The sequence below is a fragment of the Dermacentor silvarum genome, chromosome 1 (genome assembly GCF_013339745.2).
Source record: "Dermacentor silvarum isolate Dsil-2018 chromosome 1, BIME_Dsil_1.4, whole genome shotgun sequence".
Taxonomy (NCBI): domain Eukaryota; kingdom Metazoa; phylum Arthropoda; class Arachnida; order Ixodida; family Ixodidae; genus Dermacentor; species Dermacentor silvarum.
In genome coordinates this window covers 40,907,593-40,931,286 of record NC_051154.1, presented here as the reverse complement: position 1 = coordinate 40,931,286, position 23,694 = coordinate 40,907,593, and the positions used below count along the sequence as shown (strand labels likewise).

The window sequence follows — 23,694 nt, the reverse complement described above, 5'->3', positions numbered from 1 at the left end:
GTCACGCGCGCACAAGCAAACATGAACACATCTCGCTCGTTGATCGCGGAAACGAACTTTCAAAATGCTCGAGTGACGAAGCACGGCGAGCGAATTGACCTTCGTGCTATCATGCCTCTTGCTTCAACGCGACCTATAACCGGCGAAAACACGGCACGCGGTGGACTTTCCTCATCGCAGATTGCTTTCAAGATAGGGCCAAGGCGATCGTATCGCCGAAGTGGATCGTCGCAGATTACGTCCTGCTTCGGTCCACTGAAACCATTCCGCATTGCTTTGCTGGCGAAAATCGTCTCCTTCTGTTTGCACCAGTCCCAAACGCAAGTTTCGGATTCTCTGAACCAGTAGCGCACCCAGGATCTCTGCCAGGGAAGGGGGGGGGGGGGGGGGTTGACAGTTTGCCTTAGTGCGCCAATACCATCTAAACAGCACTAATTTCCATTTCTTCACGGGAAATTATCAAAAAGTGCGATTTTTGCGAGTGTGCAGACGATTGCGCATCTTACACCTTAGTTGCAGTACTCAAAGGAGTAAGGAAAGAAAAGGGGTTAAAAAAAAGGGGGGGGGGGGTTAACTCGGCCTCAGGGGGGGGGGTTACAACCCCTGAAAGCCCCCCCCCCCCCCCCCCTTTGGTGCGCAACTGCTCCGAACGCCCGTGATGCGGCTCGATTTCCGTCCGTCTCCGCACACATGATCACTTTCCTTTTAAATGCAGCATCATGGTGAACTCGACACTTCATGCTGATGGAGTAGACAGAGAAACCGGGAAGACAGACGGTAGACTAATGCCTAAGCATTAGTACTGCAGTACATGGAGGAAGCTATGGTAGCTAGGCTCGAGAGTAGCTAGGCTCGACGCGCGTGCGAGGTGGCCATTTTGAAATGCCGACGGCTATATGGTAACACAGATTTAGGGTCGTACTCGATTCTAACGCGCACGCAATTTTTGGACCTGTTTTATCGGAAAAAAAGTGCACGTTAGATTCGAGTAAATACGGTATTTGTGGCTTGAGGGGAGCATTTGCCGTCTAGGTTGACTGCCGAACTTCCAGGCAGCCGCACTGTAACGTGTCCCGCAACTGCACTATAAGCGAGACGCATATACATAGAGTGCTATGGGAAAATTAACGGGATTCTGAAAAGACCATATTATATCCGGTCCTGCATTACAAGCGGTTACGTTATAATTGGTCTGTACTGTACATACCAAGAAACAATCTGACTATGTCAGTGAGTGGTTTCATTTCGTAAAGCAAGGTAACAGCTTGACTTAACAGCTTGCTCGTTACCATTGCAGCATACTATTTCTACTTTCAGTGTTGCAGGAGAACAACCGATGGCACTAATGTAGTACCCACCAGCAAAGTGAGCAATATGTAACATCCAATGAAGCTGAAATGTCAGGCCAAGAACTTCGCTCATCAATGGGCAGTTCGTTTATCATGGAACACAGACCAGCAGTACATTTTCTTTCTTACTGCTGCTTTGTTACAAAGAGAGAAAATCTACATGAAAAATGGTATGCAGCACCAACAATGGAACTTCATCTGATGACTCTATGGCCAGAAATGATAACTTAAATTGTTGCTTAATTAATGCTAAGCAAGTGAGCACATGATGATCCCTTACTTGCAAAAAAAAAAAAAAAAAGGAACACCACACTGTTTTGCCTGTGAATACATTGGTGAATGTTAAATGGGACACCTTGTACATGTTAAGTTTTAAAGCTGTCACTTTATTACTTCATTACATAAGCTTTAGCATCCATTGCAGTGCCTGGATGTTGTGTGTTTTTTGTTTTTACAAATTTGAGCCGTCAGCACTCATATTTTCTTGCATTACTTGTCTTTATAAGTGCTTTGCTTATTAATGGCTTCCCTAGGCATTAACACGGTTTGTTTATTGTAACACAATGCACAGTGTATGTTAACTTATTCACAAAAAGTACTAATGCTATCTTTACCTGGCCGCCAACAGTATTTCCACCACAAGGCAGCATCGTGGCCGCGTCAGTCTCGCAGCCACTGCCATCTAACCTGATGGTTGAAGCTGAAGCTGTACAATCATTGCAAGAAAAAGTGTCAGGTTGGAGCATGCCTTCTGTTCTTACACCTTCATTTCCTGCATATGACACTGACATTACAACTAGGCTCACCCTGTTTCAACTTTGTAGCTACAATAATGTAACCTGCATGATAATGTCAGAATATGAGCAGTAGTACAAATGCACACGTATGAACAATATTTGTATGAAAGCATGTGCATGTGCTTGTTTTTGTGAAAGGAAGAGGCGCTTGCAACAAGATCCTGGAAGCATGTGATATTCTATGCATTTTCTGCTTTCAATTACCAACATGGTAGTCATTCCATCAAGAATTTATGGAGCCAAAGTAAGTACACTTGTTAAAAAATGTCCGTATACGTATTTCTGGTATGTATGTACTGTGTATTTCTTATTATTGGTGACAAGCTTATGTTTATAATATAAAGATAAGCTTTATTAGGTTTGTCAACTTTATCTTCTTTATGGATGTGTTTCTCTGTCAAAACTTGTACGACCTGTACAGTGGCGCACCGACGGGGGGGGATTCGGGGGTTGTAACCCCCCCCCCCTGAGGCCGACTTAACCCCCCTTTTGTTTAACCCCTTTTCTTTCCTTACGCATTCGAGTACTGCAACTAAGATGTAAGACGTGCAATCGTCTGCACACTCGCAAAAAGCGCATTTTTTGGACAATTTCCCGTGAAGAAATCGAAATTAGTGCTGTTTAGATGGTATTGGCAAACTGTCAACCCCCCCCCTGGCAGAGATCCTGGGTGCGCTACTGGACCTGTAAGCAATCAAAATGTGTTGTGACTCTTTTCTATGTTTTTTATGGCAGCAGATAACAAACTTTGGGTTCAGTATGAATAATTGGAGATGAAAGAAAGCCTAAAAACATATTTCTTGGGTCTGATCTGTGCTTGCTGCATAGTAAGTGAAACGGTGCATGATATACGTATTTCTGTTTAAAAGGATTCACGTAAGGGGCAGAGAGAAAGCCAAGAATGACAAAGGCTATTTTTCAACTGAACATGAATAGCATGATAGAAGAAGTTACTTTTACCAACTTACAGTATCCTTTGTAGAAGTCCGCACCTTTTGTTCTTTTCTGTGTGCAAGTTTACAAGAAGCAACTTCTTTCATTTTATATGTTTCTAAGCTTTTTTTTTTTAAATCTTTTCTTTCTTTCTGCTGATATCAGCTACAAATTGTTTCTAATTCAACTCCAGGCAAATACTTGTAAAAGACTGTTAGAAAAAAAGTATCAAAATGTACTATCAATGTCAAGCCCCTAGAAATGGGCAATAACTGATCTCACGTACTTATCACAGACAGAAAGTGCACAAAACTATACAGCATCTTAAGTTAGAAAAAATCTAATTCATAATATACCAGCAAAGTTAACTCCAAGTTACCTTTACAAACTGTATTTTAGTTAGTGTGCACACAGATATAGATAAAACTTCTACCTGTGTGAGTAGTACTACCATACAAAAATAAAATTATTTCGTGTCACAATATCTCAATATGCATTCTATACGTGCCTTCACACTCCATTTCACTACACATTCCATATTCAACTTATCACCAGCACCGGCTAGTTATAAATGCTGTACGCTCAAGTGATAAAAAATAACCTACAGTTCAAAGATGGGTGCCAATCATCAAGCCTTACAAAGTATTTCATTAAAAAATGTTGAGCAATGTTGGATTGACTAGCATAAAATACACACTCTTTTAGATAAGAAAACTGGAAAATATTGAAAAAACTAAATATTTTACACTTAAACCAGCATTTCATTAAAATGCAATGAACTGTAGAACACTATGCAATTCCATCACATATACATCACATCACAGAAGTTCATAAGATGCTGTTTCTTCGGCCAATTCAGTCACCCCCTGAAGAAAGGACCGAGCCAGTCCCGAAATGTCAGGAACTCCTTAAACTTGGCTGGAACAGTTTTCGATTCTAATATTGTAATCCTGTGCTTCGCACAGCTAGTTCTACACGGTACGGTAATTAAGACAATGTTCACAATGAATACATAACTATCTCAAAACCATGCGACAATTGAGAAACTGCAGTCAGGACCAAAATGCCTACGATCTAAAGAAAGCACTGCAAAATGTTAGAGCAAGCAGTTGTCAGTGGTAGCAACCACCAATACTATCCACATATGTGTGCATTTTATCTGATACTTGATTAATCCCTAATGCCATGAATTGTTCCAGCATTTTTGCATTTTCATAGAATGTAGTGCCCATTATTCTTATTAACAAAATTCCAATTATAATGATATAATTATAAAAAGGCAATGATAAAGTCCTGTTTGTTTTTTCCAAAATGTCATTAATTTAAAAGGCATCTCTACCTGAGCTTTCTGTGGCATAGATCAATTAAATAGTTTTTTTTGCGTATGTGTCGGCACACATTATTTGTCTGCTAATTTTACAGAATGGTTATCATGCAGTAGCTTATTTTGTCTTATTAATGCAGAGTGTGACTAAGCAGCGAAAACGCATTTATAGAAGTCACAGTTCTCAAAAAGTTGATGATTGTGAGCGTTTGTATTTCAACCCTTGTTGATGAGAAATCTTTCTTCTTTTCAGTGGCATATAAAGTTTCATAGATATTGAAAACATAGATAATTGCACTCTATGAACATTTAGGAGCTTAGGTGCAAAATTTCATTATGATGCAACAATTTTAAACATGCAAAGGAGTGTACACAAAATTGTGAGAGCAATCCCAACCTGAGGCTCGTTTTGCTTTTCTGTTCTCATTTTATCTGAGGCAAGTGTCCTCCTTGCTTTCTCTCTCCACCTCACGGTTTCACATAAGCACCATGTAAAATGTGTGGGAGCCAGCAAGGGAAATGGAAAAAACTCAGCTTAGTGCAGTGCCAGCTGCAAGCACTCACCACTTCAAAAGACCCAGCTGACGCCTTTTACTTCATCTAATTCCGATTACTTTTTCATTCCTATCTTCCACCTTACACTATCAATAATTCTTGTTGCCAATTAATTCATTGTGAAAAATTCACATAGTGATGTGGTTAAACAGTAAAAATTAGCTCAATACTGTTGTCCTAAAAAGTCAACTTGCCTGATAACCGTGTAGTGTGTAACAAATGTTACCTTATCTGATTAATTTATTCAAACACCAAAAAGTCACTTGGGGTTTACATGGCAGGATGATGCTGCAATGTTAGAGAAGCAATAAATTACATGAACATGTACTGACAAAAAGTTACAAGCAATAAAAGTGATAAACAACCTTTATTTTTGCCACAAGAGTACAATTTAACCGGAAGAATAATAGAGTTGACTGAATAAATAATTTTTTAAAATTCTTAAATATCCATGGCAAACTTTAATTTATGAGAGTGCAACTTGACATGAGCATGAAATAAGTGTTGCCAAGTGGAAGACTAGACAGGTGCCACATGTTATACCTTAACTTAAAGGAAACTGAACAGCTCCAAACTGGAACAGGCAGAGGAAGAAGAAAAAAAAGCACTTTTACATTTCAGCACTTGCCACATCTTTTCTTGTTTGTTGTGGTTTGGCATAGTTCAATTTCTTTGAACCTTTACCAACTCATCCAGTTAGTGCTTATACTGCAGGCTATACTTTAGCTGTGAAGAAATATAGCTCACTCACAGAAATCGTACATCACTTAAAATTCTACAGGTAATTTTTATCATTCTAAATCTTAATTCTAATGAGGTAAGTATCAGTGCATTCTTGATACATGACCTATTCATATATCACATGAAAATGAAAAGTGGTATGATAACAATGCAGAGACCAGTCATTAGCATTTAAAGCACCTCACTTTCATCTTTACCAAAAGTATGTAGGGTGTCCTGCATTTTATTGTTAAATGGGTTGGTATGACGTTTTCATGTGGTTAGTTGAACAATAAGTCCTACAGATATAGATCCTGCATGTATTCTTTCTTAAAGTTTATTTCATGCATAATTTCAGAAACGGCTGCCGAACTGGAGGAAGCACCAGATTTGACGAAGCATGCAAAACCAGTGTTGGAACAAAAGCAGAGTATCCTGGTTAAAGATATAGTTGCAGAAGCCTCTACTTCAGATTCCAAGCCAACTGAATTGCCAGATACGCATACTGCTGAGTTAAGGTTTCTGCCGCTGGCACCAATTACTGTAGAGGAAAGTGGTGTGCATATGACAACAGGTGCCTTTAAGGCAACTCCAGTTGCTGAGGCTAAAGCTGAAGTAGGCATGGCAACATCTCTAGGAATTCAAGTCCACGAAACCACACCAGGGTTAACAGGATCAGAGTTAAAAACTGAGCCACTCCATAAAGAAGTCATACCAACCAGCACATTCACCACAATTGAGGCCCTCGCCATATCAACGGTGGAGACTGCTTTGAAAGAAGCTCATGCCGACCAGTTCAAACCCCCAAAGTCAGTCAATGCTTCACTCACGTTACTGACTGAAGAGTCTGTCCAAGTAACTGAAGTAGAAGCTATGAGCAAGGAAGAACATATTGAAGTGCACCAGGCACCAGCACAGGAACTCAGTGTATCAACTGTGGCACCAAACCGCCCTCTTATTGTATATGAAACGGAAGCACTAACTTCAGAGGAGGCGCTACCTCAGGATAGGGACCTTCCGACAACAAAAGCAAAATCTGAACTTATAACTGATCAGCCACTACTAGTTTCAGAAGTTCCTGTTCTTATGAAAGAAACCAACCTCCCAGGTGAAGCTAGGCCACCTACGTCCACTGCACCATTCAGTATTCCAACTGAACAACATGTATGTGTCACACAGGTTCCAGTGCTCATAAAAGAGACTGAACTCAAGCTTGAGCATAAGCCATCAGGTACCAAAGCACCGTGCACTATAGATGCCCAGCAGCCAGTGAACGTTTCTCTTGTGTCAAGTTTCATAATGGAGGGAGAGTACACTCCAGAAAAAATTCCAAGACATTTAAAAGCTGAAGTCACAATGCCAACCGATACACCAATAACAATCTCAGAAACCCCAACACTGGGCAGAGAAGCTGATTTAACAGTTGAAAAAGTACCACAAAGCATTACATCAACAATGAAGGTGACAACAGATGAGCCTTTATCCATTTCTGAACCTGTGATATTAGCAAAGGAAGAACACATTGAAGCATACTTTGAACCTAAGCATGCTTCTGCAGAGCCAATAATTACCACCAGTGAAAGCTTGTCAGTCCTTGCTGAGCCTGCCCTCATGAAAGAAAAAATGCTTGGGCTGCGAGAGCAGCCAAATGAGGTGACTGTTCCCTACACTATCTCAACTGAACAACATGTTGAGGTGTCTGAACACTCAGCTCTTGACAAGGAAGAAGTTCTGGAGCCTGGGAAGTTTCCAAAAGAGATTACCGCTCAATTTTCAGTTCCACTTGAAGAATCTTTGACAATCGAACAAACAGATCTTTTCACTAAAGAGTCAGACCTGAAAGCAAAAGAACTCCCAGCAACAATCACAGCACCATTTACAATTCCCACTGAGCAGCATGTTGTTGTCTCAACATATAAAACCTTTGATAAAGAAAAACTATTAGAACAAGAAAAGCTTCCTGCTGAGGTAACAGCACCATGTTCAATGTTACTCGAAGAGCCTTTGACAATTGAAGATGTCAGTTTGTTTTTGAAGGAGTCTGAACTCAAGGCAAAAGAACTTCCTTCAGAGACTACAGCGCCATACACACTTACAACACAACAGCATGTTGTTATTCATGAATGCAAAGCTCTCGATAAAGAGACTGCATTCCATGTTGACCGCCCTCCAGATGAAGTCACAGCACCATACTCAGTACCAGTGGAGATGCCATTAACAATTGAAGAGACTAGCCTTCTGGTGAAGGAGTCAGAGTTGAAACCAGAAAAACCAGTCACAGAGATCACTGCACCTTTCACAATATCAACAGAACAGCATGTTGCTGTGACTGAACATCCAAGCCTTGATAAAGAGGAACTATTTCAGCCTGAAAAGGTGCCTAGAGAGGTCACAGCACCATTTTCAGTGCCTCTTGAGGAGTCTTTAACAGTACAAGAAACAAGTCTTCTCACAAAAGAATCAGAACTGAAGCCAGATACAGTACCTGCAACAGTTACTGCTCCTTTTTCAGTGTCCACAGAACAGCATGTTGTGGTGTCAGAGCAGCCAACTCTTGAGAAAGAAGAAGTTCGGCTTGAGGAACTTCCTAATCAAGTTACGGCACCATTTACTGTACCACTTGAAGAATCAATTATAATACAAGAGACAAGCACTTTGGCTAAAGAGTCTGAGCTAAAGCAGGATGTGCTGCCAGCAAAGGTCACAGCTCCCTTCTCTGTCCCTACAGAAAAGCATGTTTCAGTGTGTGATCGCTCAATTTTTGAAAAAGAAGAAGAATTTCAGCCCATAGTAATTCCTAATGAAATTTCTGCACCATTTTCAGTGCCACTTCAAGAGTCAATAACAGTAGAACAAACATGCCTCCTCACAAAAGAGACAGAGCTAAAGAAGGAAAAACATCCTACAGAAGTCACAGCTCCCTTCTCGTTGCCCACAGACCGGCACATTGTAATATCTGATCACCCCACTTTTGAAAAGGAAGGAGATTTCGAGCCTGGAAACCTTCCTGCTGGAGTTACTGCACCATACTCTGTTCCATGTGAAGAGTCACTGACAATAGAAGAAACAAGTCTTTTGACAAAGGAATCAGAACTAAGCCATGAAAAACTCCCAGCAGAAGTTACAGCTCCTTTCTCTGTTTCCACTGAGGAGCACATTGTTGTATTACAGCTTGAAAATCTTGAGAAGGAGGAAGAACTTCAGACTGAAAAAGTTCCAAGGAAAGTTACTGCACCATTTTCAGTACCAGTTCAAGAATCTATAGCAGTAGAAGAAACTAGCCTGCTAACAAAGGAATCGGAATTGAAGGAGGACAAACTTCCACCAGAAGTTACAGCTCCATTTTCAGTTGCAGCTCAGCAGCATGTCGTAATATCACAGTTCCCGGCTCTTGAAAAAGAAGAGGACTTTCAGCCTAGGAAACTTCCTAGCGAAGTTACTGCACCTTATTCAGTTCCTCTGGAAGAGTCCATAATGGTTGAACAAACAAACATTCTGGCAAAAGAGTCAGAACTGAAAGAGGAAAAAGTGCCTGAAGAGGTTATAGCTCCTTTCTCGGTTCCAACAGAGCAGCACATTTTGATAAGTGACCATCCAGCTCTTGAAAAAGAAGTAGAATTTCAGCCTGATAAACAGCCTAAAGAAATTACTGCACCGTTCTCAATACCATTCGAAGTGTCTTTAACAGTGGAAGAAACAAGTCTTCTCACAAAAGAGTCAGAACTAAAGGAGGAAAAAGCTCCTGCACACATTGTGGCTCCCTTTTCAGTGTCAACAGCAGAGCATGTTATGGTGTCTGACCATCCAACTCTTGAAAAGGAAGAGGAACTTCATGCTGGAAAACTTCCTAAGGAAGTTACTGTGCACTTCTCTTTGCCATTTGAAGAGTCGTTAACAGTGGAAGAGGCAAACATTCTGGCAAAAGAGTCAGAGTTAAAAGAAGATAAACTTCCTGCAGAAGTTACAGCTCCTTTCTCTGTTTCAACAGTGGAACACATTGCAGTGTCCCGCTCTACACTGCTTGAGAAAGAAGAAGAATTTCAGCCTGGAAAACTTCCTAAGGAAATATCTGCATCTTTCTCTATACCATTTGAAGAGCCCTTATCAGTAGAAGAAACTAGCCTACTGGCAAAAGAGTCAGAGCTAATGGAAGATAAACTTCCTGCAGAAGTCACGGCTCCATTTTCTATTCTGACTGAGCAGCATGTTGTCATCTCAGAGCATCCATATCTCGAAAAAGAAGACAAATTTCAACCTGGAAAACTTCCTGGTGAAATTACTGCGCCGTTCTCAATGCGTTTAGAAGAGTCTTTAGCAGTGCAGGAAACAAGCATTCTGGCAAAAGAATCTGAATTACCAGAAGAGAAACTTCCTGCTCAAGTCACACTTCCTTTTTCTCTGCCAACAGAGCAGCATGTCATGGTATCAGAGTACCCAACACTTGAAAAAGAAGAAGGTTTCCGGCCAGGAAAATCTCCTGGAGAAGTCATGGCGCAATTTTCAATACCATGTGAAGAGTCACTAATGATAGTGGAAACAAGTCTGCTGTCAAAGGAATCTGAATTGGCTGAAGAGAAAGTTCCAACAGAAATTACAGCGCCCTTCTCAGTTTCTACAGAGCAGCACATAGAAGTATTACAACCCCAAAACCTTGAGAAAGAAAGAGAATTTCATGTTGAGAAAGTTCCCAAGAAAGTAACAGCACCATTTTCAATACCACTTACAGAATCTCTAACAGTAGAAGAAACTAGTTTCCTTACGAAAGAATCAGAATTGAAGGAAGAAAAACTTCCTTCAACAGTTACAGCACCAATTTCAGTTCCTACTGAGCAACATGTTGTGGTATCACAGTTCTCAACTTTAGAAAAAGAAGAGGAGTTTCAGCCTGGGAAACTTCCCGGTGAAATTACTGCGCCTTTCTCAATTCCATTAGAAGAGTCAATAACAGTTCTACAGGCAAGTATTCTTACAAAAGAATCGGAGTTCAAAGAGGAAAAAGTTCCTGAAGAGTTTACAGCTCCTTTTTCAGTTCCCACGGAACAGCATGTTGTCGTGTCAGAGGATGCTACACTTGAGAAAGAAGAAGAATTCCATACCAGCAAGCTCCCTAGCGAAATTAGTGCACCATATACAGTACTACTTGAAGAGTCACTCACAGTGGAGGAAACAAGTCTTCTTGCAAAAGAAGCAGATATGAAGGAAGAAAAACTTCCTGCAAAGGTTACTGCTCCTTTTTCAATTTCTACAGGGGAGCATATTTTGATAATTGACCAACCATCCCTTGAGAAGGAAGAAGAATTTCAGCCTGGAAAGCTTCCTAAAGGAGTCACTGCACCTTTCTCTGTGCCATTTGAAGAGTCCCTTACAGTTGAAGAGACAAACCTCCTGACGAAGGAGTCAGATCTAAAAGAGGACAAACTGCCTGCAGAAACTACAGCTCCTTTCTCAGTTCTGACTGAGCAGCATGTTGTTGTATCAGAGCATCCATCTCTTGAGAAAGAGGGAGAATATCAGGCTGGGAAAATTCCTAAAGAAGTCACTGCGCCTTTCTCTGTGCCATTAGAAGAGTCCCTTACAGTAGAAGAAACCAGGTTTCTGACTAAGGAGTCAGAACTAAAGGAGGACAAAATACCTGCAGAAGCTACAGCTCCTTTCTCAGTTTTGACTGAGCAGCATGTTGTTGTATCAGAGCATCCATCTCTTGAGAAGGAAAATGAATTTCACACAGGACAAATTCCCGGTGAGATTACAGCTCCATTCTCGGTACCGTTACAGGAATCATTAACTGTGGTAGAAACAAATCTTTTGACAAAGGAGTCTGAACTGGAAGAAGATAAACTTCCTGCAAAAATTGCCATACCGTTTTCAGTCTCTACTGAGCAACACGTCATGGTATTGCAACAGCGAGCTTTTGAAAAGGAAGAAGGCTTTCAGCCTCAAAAGCTTCCAGCTGAAATAACGGCACCATTTTCGGTACCCCTTGTAGAATCTGTTACTGTAGAAGAGATAAATCTCTTGTCAAAAGAAACAGAACTGAAGGAAGAAAAACAAGTTTCAGAAGTTGCAGCTCCTTTCTCAGTTTCTACTGAGCAGCACATTTTGGTTTCACAGTTTTCAGCTCTTGAGAAAGAGGAGGAATTCCAGCCAGGAAAACTTCCAGGAGAAGTCACAGCCCCATTTTCAGTTCCACTACAAGAGTCAATAACAGTTGAACAAACCAGCATTCTCACAAAAGAGTCGGAACTGAAGGAAGAAAAACAAATTTCAGAAGTTACAGCTCCTTTTTCAGTTCCTGCTGAACAGCACATTTTGGTATCACAGTTTGCAACGTTTGAAAAAGAAGAGGACTTCCAGCCAGGAAAACTTCCAGGAGAAGTCACAGCCCCATTTTCAGTTCCACTACAAGAGTCGATAACAGTTGAACAAACCAGCATTCTCACAAAAGAGTCGGAACTAAAGGAAGAAAAACAAATTTCAGAAGTTACAGCTCCTTTTTCAGTTCCTGCTGAACAGCACATTTTGGTATCACAGTTTGCAACGTTTGAAAAAGAAGAGGACTTCCAGCCAGGAAAACTTCCAGGAGAAGTCACAGCCCCCTTTTCAGTTCCACTACAAGAGTCAATAACAGTTGAACAAACCAGCATTCTCACGAAAGAGTCCGAATTGAAGGAAGAAAAACAAGTTTCAGAAGTTACAGCTCCTTTCTCAGTTCCTGCTGAACAGCACATTTTGGTATCACAGTTTGCGACGTTTGAAAAAGAAGAGGACTTCCAGCCCGGAAAACTTCCAGGGGAAGTCACAGCCCCTTTTTCAGTTTCACTACAGGAGCCAATAACAGTTGAGCAGACAAGCATTCTCACGAAGGAGTCAGAACTGAAAGAGCAGAAACTGCCTTCAGAGCTCACTGCTCCATTTACAATCACCACGGAGCAGCATGTTTTCATCTCTGAGCAACCATTTCTTCAAAAAGAAAAGGGATTTGAGCCTGCAGGTCTTCCCAGTGAAATCACTGCACCATTCACTGTTTCTTCACAGGAATCAGTGACAGTAGAAGAAACACGCTCCTTCACAAAAGAATCCATGCTCGTAACAAAAGAGCTTCCAAAAGAAACTACTGCTGTAACCTCACTCTCCACAGAACAGCACATCGTAGTTTCTGAGCTTCCAACACTTGACAAGGAAGACGTTTTCCTGCCTGGCACACTCCCCGGTGAGGTTACTGCACCATATACTATACCACTTGAGGAGTCTTTGACAGTACAAGAAATTAGACATGTTACCGAAGTTTCTCAGTTAGCAGCAAAGGATTTTCCGAAGGAAATTTCTGCACCATACTCCATACCCACAGAGGAACATGTAATAATATCTGACCAACCAACCCTGTACAAAGAGCAAGATTTCCAGTCTGGTAAAAAACCAGGAGAAGTAACTGCACCTTTTTCACTGCCTGTTGCTGAGTCTTTGACCATTGAGGAGACAAGCTCGCTGTTAAAAGAGTCCAAGTTAGACACAGGGAAACAACCATCTGAAGTTAGTGCACTCATGATGCTGCCTACAGAGCATCATTTCACAGTAATAGAGGAGCGCCCATCTCTAGACAAAGAGGAGCCACTACAGCTTGAAAAAATTCCTAGTGAGGTAACTGCACCTTTCTCAATTGGTCTCAAAGAACCACTGACTGTAGAAGCAACAGATTTTCTTCTAAAAGAATCTGAATTGAAGATAGACCAACTTCCATCTGAAATAAGTGCACCATATACTATACCAACAGATCAACATGTTGTCATATCTCACTTACAACAATTTGATAAGGAGCAAGAACTGGCACCACACACTGCTCCAGGTGAGATGAGTGCACCATACTCACTGTTACTAGAAGAATCAATAACCATCGAAGAAAAACAAGTCTTTAGTAAAGAATCAGAGTTTGCTGTAAAGGTGTCAAGCAAGGAGGTAACAGCTCCTTTTGATATTCCAACTGAGCACCACCTTGTGGTTTCTGATTCGTCAGTTCTTGAAAAAGAAACTATATTTAGATCTGAAGAACTGCCACACGAAATGAAAGCTCCTTACACTTTGCCAACGGTGATGTCACTAACAGTTGAAGAAACGCCTGAATTATCTAAAGAGTCAGAGTTGCTTTTGAAAAAGCTTCCGGATGAATCCCTTGCATCTCTTTCTATACCCACAGAAGAGCACATTACTATTGTTGAAACAGCTACATTCTCAAAGGAAGATGAATTACATACAAAAGAAAGAGAAAAGCCAGTTGTTGCTGAGAAAAATGTGTCTACGCAGGAAACTATCTCAATTTTAGAGATGTCTACATTGACAAAAGAGAGTGATTTGGCTTATGAAAAAATGCCAAAGCACATGAAGGCCAGTTTTGTTCTAGATTCTCTAGAACCCATAACAGTGCAAGAGTTTAACTTTGGCCTAATGGCTGATGAATTTTTCATTAAAGAAAGACCTGAAGAAATAAGCCCCAGGGACATACCTCTTATTTCAGATGAAATCAAGCATGAAGCACATGTCCAGGAACCTGTGCCAAAAGATAAGGAACAAGTTAATGAAGGTCTAACAATACAAGAAATAACAGAAGAATCCACTCAACATGAAGAGACTTCATCATGCATTGTTGTAGAGGAAGAAATATTAGATCATGCAGAAGCAGGAATTGAAGTGAAAAAGAAGACAAAGAAGAAATATGTCCGATTTGATGACACAGCTGGCGCCCAAGAAGTTACAGAAGTGCTACATACATTTACCAGAACTGCACCTGAAGGCACATCACTTAAGATAGAAGATGTCACTGAAGAGTATGAAAATGCATCAGAAGTACAAGAAAAAAGCAGTCATGAGCCTATAATTGAAGAATTTGATGAGGTACAACCAACACAGAAAATAAAGAAGAAGAAGAAAGAGAAGCCGGATGAACAAAAGCTTACTGAAATAACACTCCATCCAAAAATTGAAGAAACTGAAGAGGAGGAAACCACATTGAAAGAAGTCACAGTACAAGATGAGGATAAGCAACCAAAAGATAAGAAGAAAAAGAAGGTACCCAAGAAAAAGGAGAAGCCAGAGGTCACAGAGATTGAACTAAAACCAAAAGAAGAAATCCCTGAGGAAATTCAGGAAGTGATTGAAGTCAAAGAAATTGAAGAGAAAGTGGAAGAAATTACTGAATTTGACATCAAGATTAAAAAGCTGCACAAACCTGAAGAAGTAATCGATATAACGGTTACATCAGAAGAAGTACCTCAGCTTGATGTCACACAAGTGATTGAAAAGCCAATTGAACTCGAGAGCATTGAGAAACCAGAAGAGCAGCCTGAAGAAGCCCCTGAGGAAAAGCCAGAAGAGCAGATTGAAGAAAAGCCTAAAGAAAAGAAGAAAAGGAAGGTGGTTAAGAAAAAGGAAAAGACAGAGGTCACAGAGATTGAGCTGAAACCAAAAGAAGAAGCCTCCGAGGAAATTCAGGAAGTGATTGAAGTCAAAGAAATTGAAGAGAAAGTTGAAGAAATCACTGAGTTTGACATCAAGATTAAGAAGCTGCACAAACCTGAAGAAGTAATCGATATAACGGTTACATCAGAAGAAGTACCTCAGCTTGAAGTCACACAAGTGATTGAAAAGCCAATTGAACTCGAGAGCATTGAGAAACCAGAAGAAAAGCCTGAAGAAGTGCCTGAGGAAAAACCAGAAGAGCAGATTGAAGAAAAGCCTAAGGAAAAGAAGAAAAAGAAGGTGATTAAGAAGAAAGAAAAGCCAGAGGTCACAGAGATTGAACTAAAACCAAAAGAAGAAATCCCTGAGGAAATTCAGGAAGTGATTGAAGTCAAGGAAATTGAAGAAAAAGTAGAAGAAATTACAGAGTTTGACATCAAGATTGAGAAGCTGCGCAAGCCCGAAGAAGTAGTCGATATAACGGTTACATCGGAGGAAGTACCTCAGCTTGATGTTACACAAGTAATTGAAAAGCCAGTTGAACTCGAGAGCATTGAGAAACCAGAAGAAAAGCCTGAAGAAGCACCTGAGGAGAAGCCAGAAGAACAGATTGAAAAAAGCCTAAGGAAAAGAAGAAAAAGAAGGTGGTTAAGAAAAAGGAAAAGCCAGAGGTCACAGAGATTGAGCTGAAACCAAAAGAAGAAGCCCCTGAGGAAATTAAGGAAGTGACTGAAATCAAAGAAATTGAAGAGAAAGTTGAAGAAATCACTGAGTTTGACATCACGATTGAGAAGCTGCGCAAGCCTGAAGAAATAATCGATATAACGGTTACATCGGAAGAAGTACCTCAGCTTGATGTTACACAAGTGATTGAAAAGCCAGTTGAACTCGAGAGCATTGAGAAACCAGAAGAACAGCCTGAAGAAGCCCCTGAGGAGCAGCCAGAAGAGCAGATTGAAGAAAAGCCTAAAGAAAAAAAGAAAAAGAAGGTGGTTAAGAAAAAGGAAAAGCCCGAGGTCACAGAGATTGAGCTGAAACCAAAAGAAGAAGCCCCAGAGGAAATTCAGGAAGTGATTACAGTCAAAGAAATTGAAGAGAAAGTTGAAGAAATCACTGAATTTGACATCAAGATTAAGAAGCTGCACAAACCTGAAGAAGTAATCGATATAACGGTTACATCAGAAGAAGTACCTCAGCTTGATGTTACACAAGTGATTGAAAAGCCAGTTGAACTCGAAAGCATTGAGAAACCAGAAGAGCAGCCTGAAGAAGCCCCTGAGGAGAAGCCAGAAGAGCTGATTGAAGAAAAGCCTAAGGAAAAAAAGAAAAAGAAGGTGGTTAAGAAAAAGGAAAAGCCAGAGGTCACAGAGATTGAGCTGAAACCAAAAGAAGAAGCCCCAGAGGAAATTCAGGAAGTGATTGAAGTCAAAGAAATTGAAGAAAAAGTTGAAGAAATCACTGAGTTTGACATCACGATTGAGAAGCTGCGCAAGCCTGAAGAAATAATCGATATAACGGTTACATCGGAAGAAGTACCTCAGCTTGATGTTACACAAGTGATTGAAAAGCCAGTTGAACTCGAGAGCATTGAGAAACCAGAAGAACAGCCTGAAGAAGCCCCTGAGGAGCAGCCAGAAGAGCAGATTGAAGAAAAGCCTAAAGAAAAAAAGAAAAAGAAGGTGGTTAAGAAAAAGGAAAAGCCCGAGGTCACAGAGATTGAGCTGAAACCAAAAGAAGAAGCCCCAGAGGAAATTCAGGAAGTGATTACAGTCAAAGAAATTGAAGAAAAAGTTGAAGAAATCACTGAGTTTGACATCAAGATTGAGAAACTGCGCAAGCCTGAAGAAGTAATCGATATAACGGTTACATCGGAAGAAGTACCTCAGCTTGATGTTACACAAGTGATTGAAAAGCCAGTTGAACTTGAGAGCATTGAGAAACCAGAAGAGAAGCCTGAAGAAGCCCCTGAGGAGAAGCCAGAAGAGCAGATTGAAGAAAAGCCTAAGGAAAAGAAGAAAAAGAAGGTGGTTAAGAAAAAGGAAAAACCAGAGGTCACAGAGATTGAGCTGAAACCAAAAGAAGAAGCTCCAGAGGAAATTAAGGAAGTAATTGAAGTCAAGGAAATTGAAGAGAAAGTGGAAGAAATTACTGAGTTTGACATCAAGATTGAGAAGCTCCTCAAGCCTGAAGAAGTAGTTGACATAACAGTCACATCGGAAGAAATACCTCAGCCTGATGTTACACAAGTGATTGAAAAGCCAGTTGAACTTGAGAGCATTGAGAAACCAGAAGAGAAGCCTGAAGAAGCCCCTGAGGAGAAGCCAGAAGAGCAGATTGAAGAAAAGCCTAAGGAAAAGAAGAAAAAGAAGGTGGTTAAGAAAAAGGAAAAACCAGAGGTCACAGAGATTGAGCTGAAACCAAAAGAAGAAGCTCCAGAGGAAATTCAGGAAGTAATTGAAGTCAAAGAAATTGAAGAGAAAGTGGAAGAAATTACTGAGTTTGACATCAAGATTGAGAAGCTCCTCAAGCCTGAAGAAGTAGTTGACATAACAGTCACATCGGAAGAAATACCTCAGCCTGATGTTACACAAGTGATTGAAAAGCCAGTTGAACTTGAGAGCATTGAGAAACCAGAAGAGAAGCCTGAAGAAGCCCCTGAGGAGAAGCCAGAAGAGCAGATTGAAGAAAAGCCTAAGGAAAAGAAGAAAAAGAAGGTGGTTAAGAAAAAGGAAAAACCAGAGGTCACAGAGATTGAGCTAAAACCAAAAGAAGAAGCTCCAGAGGAAATTCAGGAAGTAATTGAAGTCAAGGAAATTGAAGAGAAAGTGGAAGAAATTACTGAGTTTGACATCAAGATTGAGAAACTGCGTAAGCCTGAAGAAGTAATCGATATAACGGTTACATCGGAAGAAGTACCTCAGCTTGATGTTACACAAGTGATTGAAAAGCCAGTTGAACTCGAGAGCATTGCGAAACCAGAAGAGAAGTCTGAAAAAGCCCCTGAGGAGAAGCCAGAAGAGCAGATTGAAGAAAAGCCTAAGGAAAAGAAGAAAAAGAAGGTGGTTAAGAAAAAGGAAAAGCCAGAGGTTCTGGAGATTGAGCTGAAACCAAAAGAAGAAGCCCCTGAGGAAATTAAGGAAGTGACTGAAATCAAAGAAATTGAAGAAAAAGTTGAAGAAATCACTGAGTTTGACATCAAGATTGAGAAACTGCACAAGCCTGAAGAAGTAATCGATATAACGGTTACATCGGAAGAAGTACCTCAGCTTGATGTTACACAAGTGATTGAAAAGCCAGTTGAACTTGAGAGCATTGAGAAACCAGAAGAGAAGCCTGAAGAAGCCCCTGAGGAGAAGCCAGAAGAGCAGATTGAAGAAAAGCCTAAGGAAAAGAAGAAAAAGAAGGTGGTTAAGAAAAAGGAAAAACCAGAGGTCACAGAGATTGAGCTGAAACCAAAAGAAGAAGCCCCAGAGGAAATTAAGGAAGTGACTGAAATCAAAGAAATTGAAGAAAAAGTTGAAGAAATCACTGAGTTTGACATCAAGATTGAGAAACTGCGCAAGCCTGAAGAAGTAATCGATATAACGGTTACATCGGAAGAAGTACCTCAGCTTGATGTTACACAAGTGATTGAAAAGCCAGTTGAACTTGAGAGCATTGAGAAACCAGAAGAGAAGCCTGAAGAAGCCCCTGAGGAGAAGCCAGAAGAGCAGATTGAAGAAATGCCTAAGGAAAAGAAGAAAAAGAAGGTGGTTAAGAAAAAGGAAAAACCAGAGGTCACAGAGATTGAGCTGAAACCAAAAGAAGAAGCTCCAGAGGAAATTAAGGAAGTAATTGAAGTCAAGGAAATTGAAGAGAAAGTGGAAGAAATTACTGAGTTTGACATCAAGATTGAGAAGCTCCTCAAGCCTGAAGAAGTAGTTGACATAACAGTCACATCGGAAGAAATACCTCAGCCTGATGTTACACAAGTGATTGAAAAGCCAGTTGAACTTGAGAGCATTGAGAAACCAGAAGAGAAGCCTGAAGAAGCCCCTGAGGAGAAGCCAGAAGAGCAGATTGAAGAAAAGCCTAAGGAAAAGAAGAAAAAGAAGGTGGTTAAGAAAAAGGAAAAACCAGAGGTCACAGAGATTGAGCTGAAACCAAAAGAAGAAGCTCCAGAGGAAATTCAGGAAGTAATTGAAGTCAAAGAAATTGAAGAGAAAGTGGAAGAAATTACTGAGTTTGACATCAAGATTGAGAAGCTCCTCAAGCCTGAAGAAGTAGTTGACATAACAGTCACATCGGAAGAAATACCTCAGCCTGATGTTACACAAGTGATTGAAAAGCCAGTTGAACTTGAGAGCATTGAGAAACCAGAAGAGAAGCCTGAAGAAGCCCCTGAGGAGAAGCCAGAAGAGCAGATTGAAGAAAAGCCTAAGGAAAAGAAGAAAAAGAAGGTGGTTAAGAAAAAGGAAAAACCAGAGGTCACAGAGATTGAGCTGAAACCAAAAGAAGAAGCTCCAGAGGAAATTCAGGAAGTAATTGAAGTCAAAGAAATTGAAGAGAAAGTGGAAGAAATTACTGAGTTTGACATCAAGATTGAGAAGCTCCTCAAGCCTGAAGAAGTAGTTGACATAACAGTCACATCGGAAGAAATACCTCAGCCTGATGTTACACAAGTGATTGAAAAGCCAGTTGAACTTGAGAGCATTGAGAAACCAGAAGAGAAACCTGAAGAAGCCCCTGAGGAGAAGCCAGAAGAGCAGATTGAAGAAAAGCCTAAGGAAAAGAAGAAAAAGAAGGTGGTTAAGAAAAAGGAAAAACCAGAGGTCACAGAGATTGAGCTAAAACCAAAAGAAGAAGCTCCAGAGGAAATTCAGGAAGTAATTGAAGTCAAGGAAATTGAAGAGAAAGTGGAAGAAATTACTGAGTTTGACATCAAGATTGAGAAGCTCCTCAAGCCTGAAGAAGTAGTTGACATAACAGTCACATCGGAAGAAATACCTCAGCCTGATGTTGCACAAGTGATTGAAAAGCCAATTGAACTCGAGAACATTGAGAAACCAGAAGAGAAGCCTGAAGAAGCACCCGAGGAGAAGCCAGAAGAGCAGATTGAAGAAAAGCCTAAGGAAAAGAAGAAAAAGAAGGTGGTTAAGAAAAAGGAAAAGCCAGAGGTTACGGAGATTGAGCTGAAACCAAAAGAAGGAGCCCCTGAGGAAATTAAGGAAGTGACTGAAATCAAAGAAATTGAAGAGAAAGTGGAAGAAATTACTGAGTTTGACATCAAGATTGAAAAGCTCCGCAAGCCTGAAGAAGTTGATATAACAGTCACATCGGAAGGAATACCTCAGCCTGATGTTACACAAGTGATAGAAAAACCCATTGAACTCGAGAGCATTGAGAAACCAGAAGAGAAGCCTGAAGAAGCCCCTGAGGAGAAGCCAGAAGATAAGATTGAAGAAAAGCCTAAAGAAAAGAAGAAAAAGAAGGTGATTAAGAAGAAGGAAAAGCCAGAGGTCACAGAGGTTGAACTGAAACCAAAAGAAGAAATCCCTGAGGAAATTAAGGAAGTGACTGAAAGCAAAGAAATTGAAGAGAAAGTGGAAGAAACTACAGAGTTTGACATCAAGATTGAGAAGCTCTGCAAGCCTGAAGAAGTAGTTGATATAACAGTCACATCGGAAGGAATACCTCAGCCTGATGTTACACAAGTGACAGAAAAACCTATTGAACTCGAGAGCATTGAGAAACCAGAAGAGAAGCCTGAGGAAGCGCCTGAGAAGAAGCCAGAAGAGCAGATTGAAGAAAGGCCTAAAGAAAAGAAGAAAAAGAAGGTGATTAAAAAGAAGGAAAAGCCAGAGGTCACAGAGGTTGAACTGAAACCAAAAGAAGTACTTCCAGAAGAGGTCTTGGATGCTGTTGACTCAAAGCAAGTAAGAGAAGAAGTACAGGTAAAACAATTTGATCGGACAGTAGAAAAGGTTGAGAAACCTGAGGAAGTGACTGAATCTGTCACAATTGAGGAGGCTCCTGAAGCAGAGCTGTTAGAAACCACAAAAATTCCCTCTGAAGTTGAAGAGGTGGAGAAATTTGAGAGAACAGTTGACGAAAGTATTCCTAAGCCCCAAAAGAAGGCAAAGCAGAAACGCAAGCTTTCTATAAAGGTTTTAGATGCAGAAGATGATGCTACGTCACCCACAAGCGTAGACTTTAAATTCATAAAGCCAGTTCCTGAAGAACGACTTAGCGATGAGCCTGTAGAACTTGTTTATGAAACACACAGAGAAGAAACAATTGATATTGAAGTTACATTAGAGAGCTTGCCCCAGCCAACTGTTGAAGAAGTTCAAACAGAACCTTTGAAGGAAGAAGAGGAAGCCGCTGAAGCACCCAAAGAACCTGAAGTTTCTCAAGAAGATAAGATGCCTGAAGAAATAGATACTACTGGCAAACCAAAAATTATCCGACCTAAGCCTGAGCAGCCAAAAGTTAAAAGAAGGCCAAAGCATAGACCCGATATCATACTTGAGGAAGAAGAGTTCTTTTCAGCTGGTGAAAGTGTTGAGTTTGAAGAAAGGGATGCAGAAATTTATGAGCACGCTGACATGGAACTGGAAGCAGTCACTGTAGATGAAGCAGAGATTTTTGAGTCTGCAATTGGCTCCAGTGAGCTGCCAGTGCTTCAAGAAGTACTAACCTCATCTATGGAACTTCGATCAACAGAGGAAGCCACTAAAGAGGCACCAGAGGTTATCTCTCGACCCAAAGATGAACTTTTAATAACAGAGAGGGTGGCCAGCTTCCTTGACACTGTTGAAAGTGCAAAGCTCACTGAAGTGCATGAAGACAGTTCCTTGTTAGAACAGGCTGTTGCAACAACTTTAGTTCCTAGTGACGTGCCAAGTGCAGAAGAGTTTGAAGTCTCAGTGAAAGAAGGTGAGGAGCTGATTACTTTAGAAATGAAATTATTTAGTGACACAATGGAGCAAGAGCAAGAACTGCAAGTGGTCTTTGAAGAAGGGAAAGAAGCACTGGTCCCTGCACAGCCATCCATTTTAGAGCAACCAGAGGTTACTCCAAAACGAAGAAGAAAGACCCCAGGTAAGTCTATAGGGTAAAAGGCTGAATTTAAAGAATATTTAGATCAGGTAAACAGTATTATTCTTAACATTCTGTCTTGGCATATTGGTCACACTCATTTGAGGAAAAGCCAACATGGAAAATATCTTAATATAGTGATTATATTATGTCTCCCTCTAAATTGAAGGTTTCTAGAAAGTTAAGGCACTGAAGCACCCAAAAGATGCAAGTTACATAGAAAATACATTGCAGTACATTAGCTATCTTTTGTTATCTTCGCATGTACTGTCTTGTAAAAGTTCTCCAGTCAATGTGCTTGAGCTTATCAAGCTGTGTGGTGGCACTGTACTTGTCAGCAGTGGGTTGCAAAAATGCAGAGACATCATTACTGTTATAGGCCTTCACATCTGAAACCTGAGGTGTCAGTGCCAAGGTACATAATGCTGCTGCTTGGCTGTACGTCAAGTCTGAGCACTAGCACATTGGTCTGGGAGCTTTTGCTAGGGGTAGTGCCTCACTGATTATGTTAAGTTTCTTTCAAATGTATGTAGCACGTTTAATAAAAGTACATTTTTCATAGGAAATGCCAAGCGCAATAGCCAAGACACTATGTGATAACTTGGGTACTGCTTGAAATTAGAAGCTTATCACATGTAAGCCAGTCTTTGCTTATGCATAGGCATCATTCTTGAGCCATTCAGCTTTAAGAAGGTCCATGGGCAAGCAGCATTACATGCAGAGCTGCTGTAATTTGTAATATGAATTTTTGATAATGCCTGAGGCCATGTATTGCATTGCTCAAAAAAAGTTTTTCTAACCACTGAGAAAACATAACTGCAGGAGAGCAATCAAGCCTAACATTTGGAGGAAGAGATTACACTTAAATAGGCGATCATTTACTGCTTTCACAATTCCCTAAAAGTACTCACACTAAAATGGCAGACAATAGCAAATCAACACAACTGCTGCAAATACAAACAATATTTTATTGCATTTATACTACTACATTTATACCTGCAAAAAAAAAAGAAAAAGGAAAGAAAACTACAAACCACAAGTTCATATGAGAAAGTGAATCTACTTGCAGCCTATGCACACAGTCTGAAATTGAAAACCATACTGTGGTGATTGCACAGCCAAGCTACTCTGTATTTCTTAAAAGTACAGGCTACACCTAGAAGAAATTCAGCTTTTTTCCCCCCTAGAATCAACGCTTTGTTTATCTACTTTTGCATGTGGTGTACTTATTTCCCCTATATGAAAGGGAAAACTTAGTCTGTGATCCAAAAGCGATTCCTGCAAACACATAATTCAGAACTTCACTTACTACTATTTGATTGATAATTCTTACGATGAAGAATTTCTCTCATAAAACATTTTCATTTCAGCACAGAGACAAGGAATATTACCAGTTTTAAACAGTAATCTGGTGTTCTGTTTCATAATGGTACACTATGTGCATACCCCATCAGAATGTTAAGAGAGCCATAATAAAACCAATTAA

At 40.4% G+C, this 23,694-nt stretch overlaps 1 protein-coding gene and 1 long non-coding RNA gene across 3 annotated transcripts in view; one reads left to right on the top strand and one right to left on the bottom strand.

The window, feature by feature from the left end:
* LOC119436594 (titin-like) overlaps positions 1 to 23,694 on the top strand; it is a 215,517-nt gene that overhangs the window by 134,544 nt on the left and 57,279 nt on the right. Inside the window, exons 114-117 of the mRNA XM_049666848.1 lie at positions 6,037 to 15,083; positions 15,773 to 16,117; positions 16,463 to 17,869; positions 18,215 to 18,559. Of these exons, the coding sequence (XP_049522805.1) occupies positions 6,037 to 15,083; positions 15,773 to 16,117; positions 16,463 to 17,869; positions 18,215 to 18,559 (11,144 nt within the window). The remainder of the gene's footprint in view (positions 1 to 6,036; positions 15,084 to 15,772; positions 16,118 to 16,462; positions 17,870 to 18,214; positions 18,560 to 23,694) is intronic.
* On the bottom strand, positions 15,163 to 19,979 carry LOC125945249 (uncharacterized). 2 transcript variants are annotated; one of them, XR_007466741.1, is made up of 5 exons: positions 19,842 to 19,979; positions 18,735 to 18,806; positions 16,278 to 16,319; positions 15,715 to 15,932; positions 15,243 to 15,369 (listed from the first exon to the last, which is right to left on the bottom strand). It is a non-coding gene; the product is annotated as an uncharacterized LOC125945249 (long non-coding RNA). The 2 variants fall into 2 exon arrangements; XR_007466742.1 differs by lacking the exons at positions 15,715 to 15,932; positions 16,278 to 16,319 and having other exon boundaries at positions 15,163 to 15,285.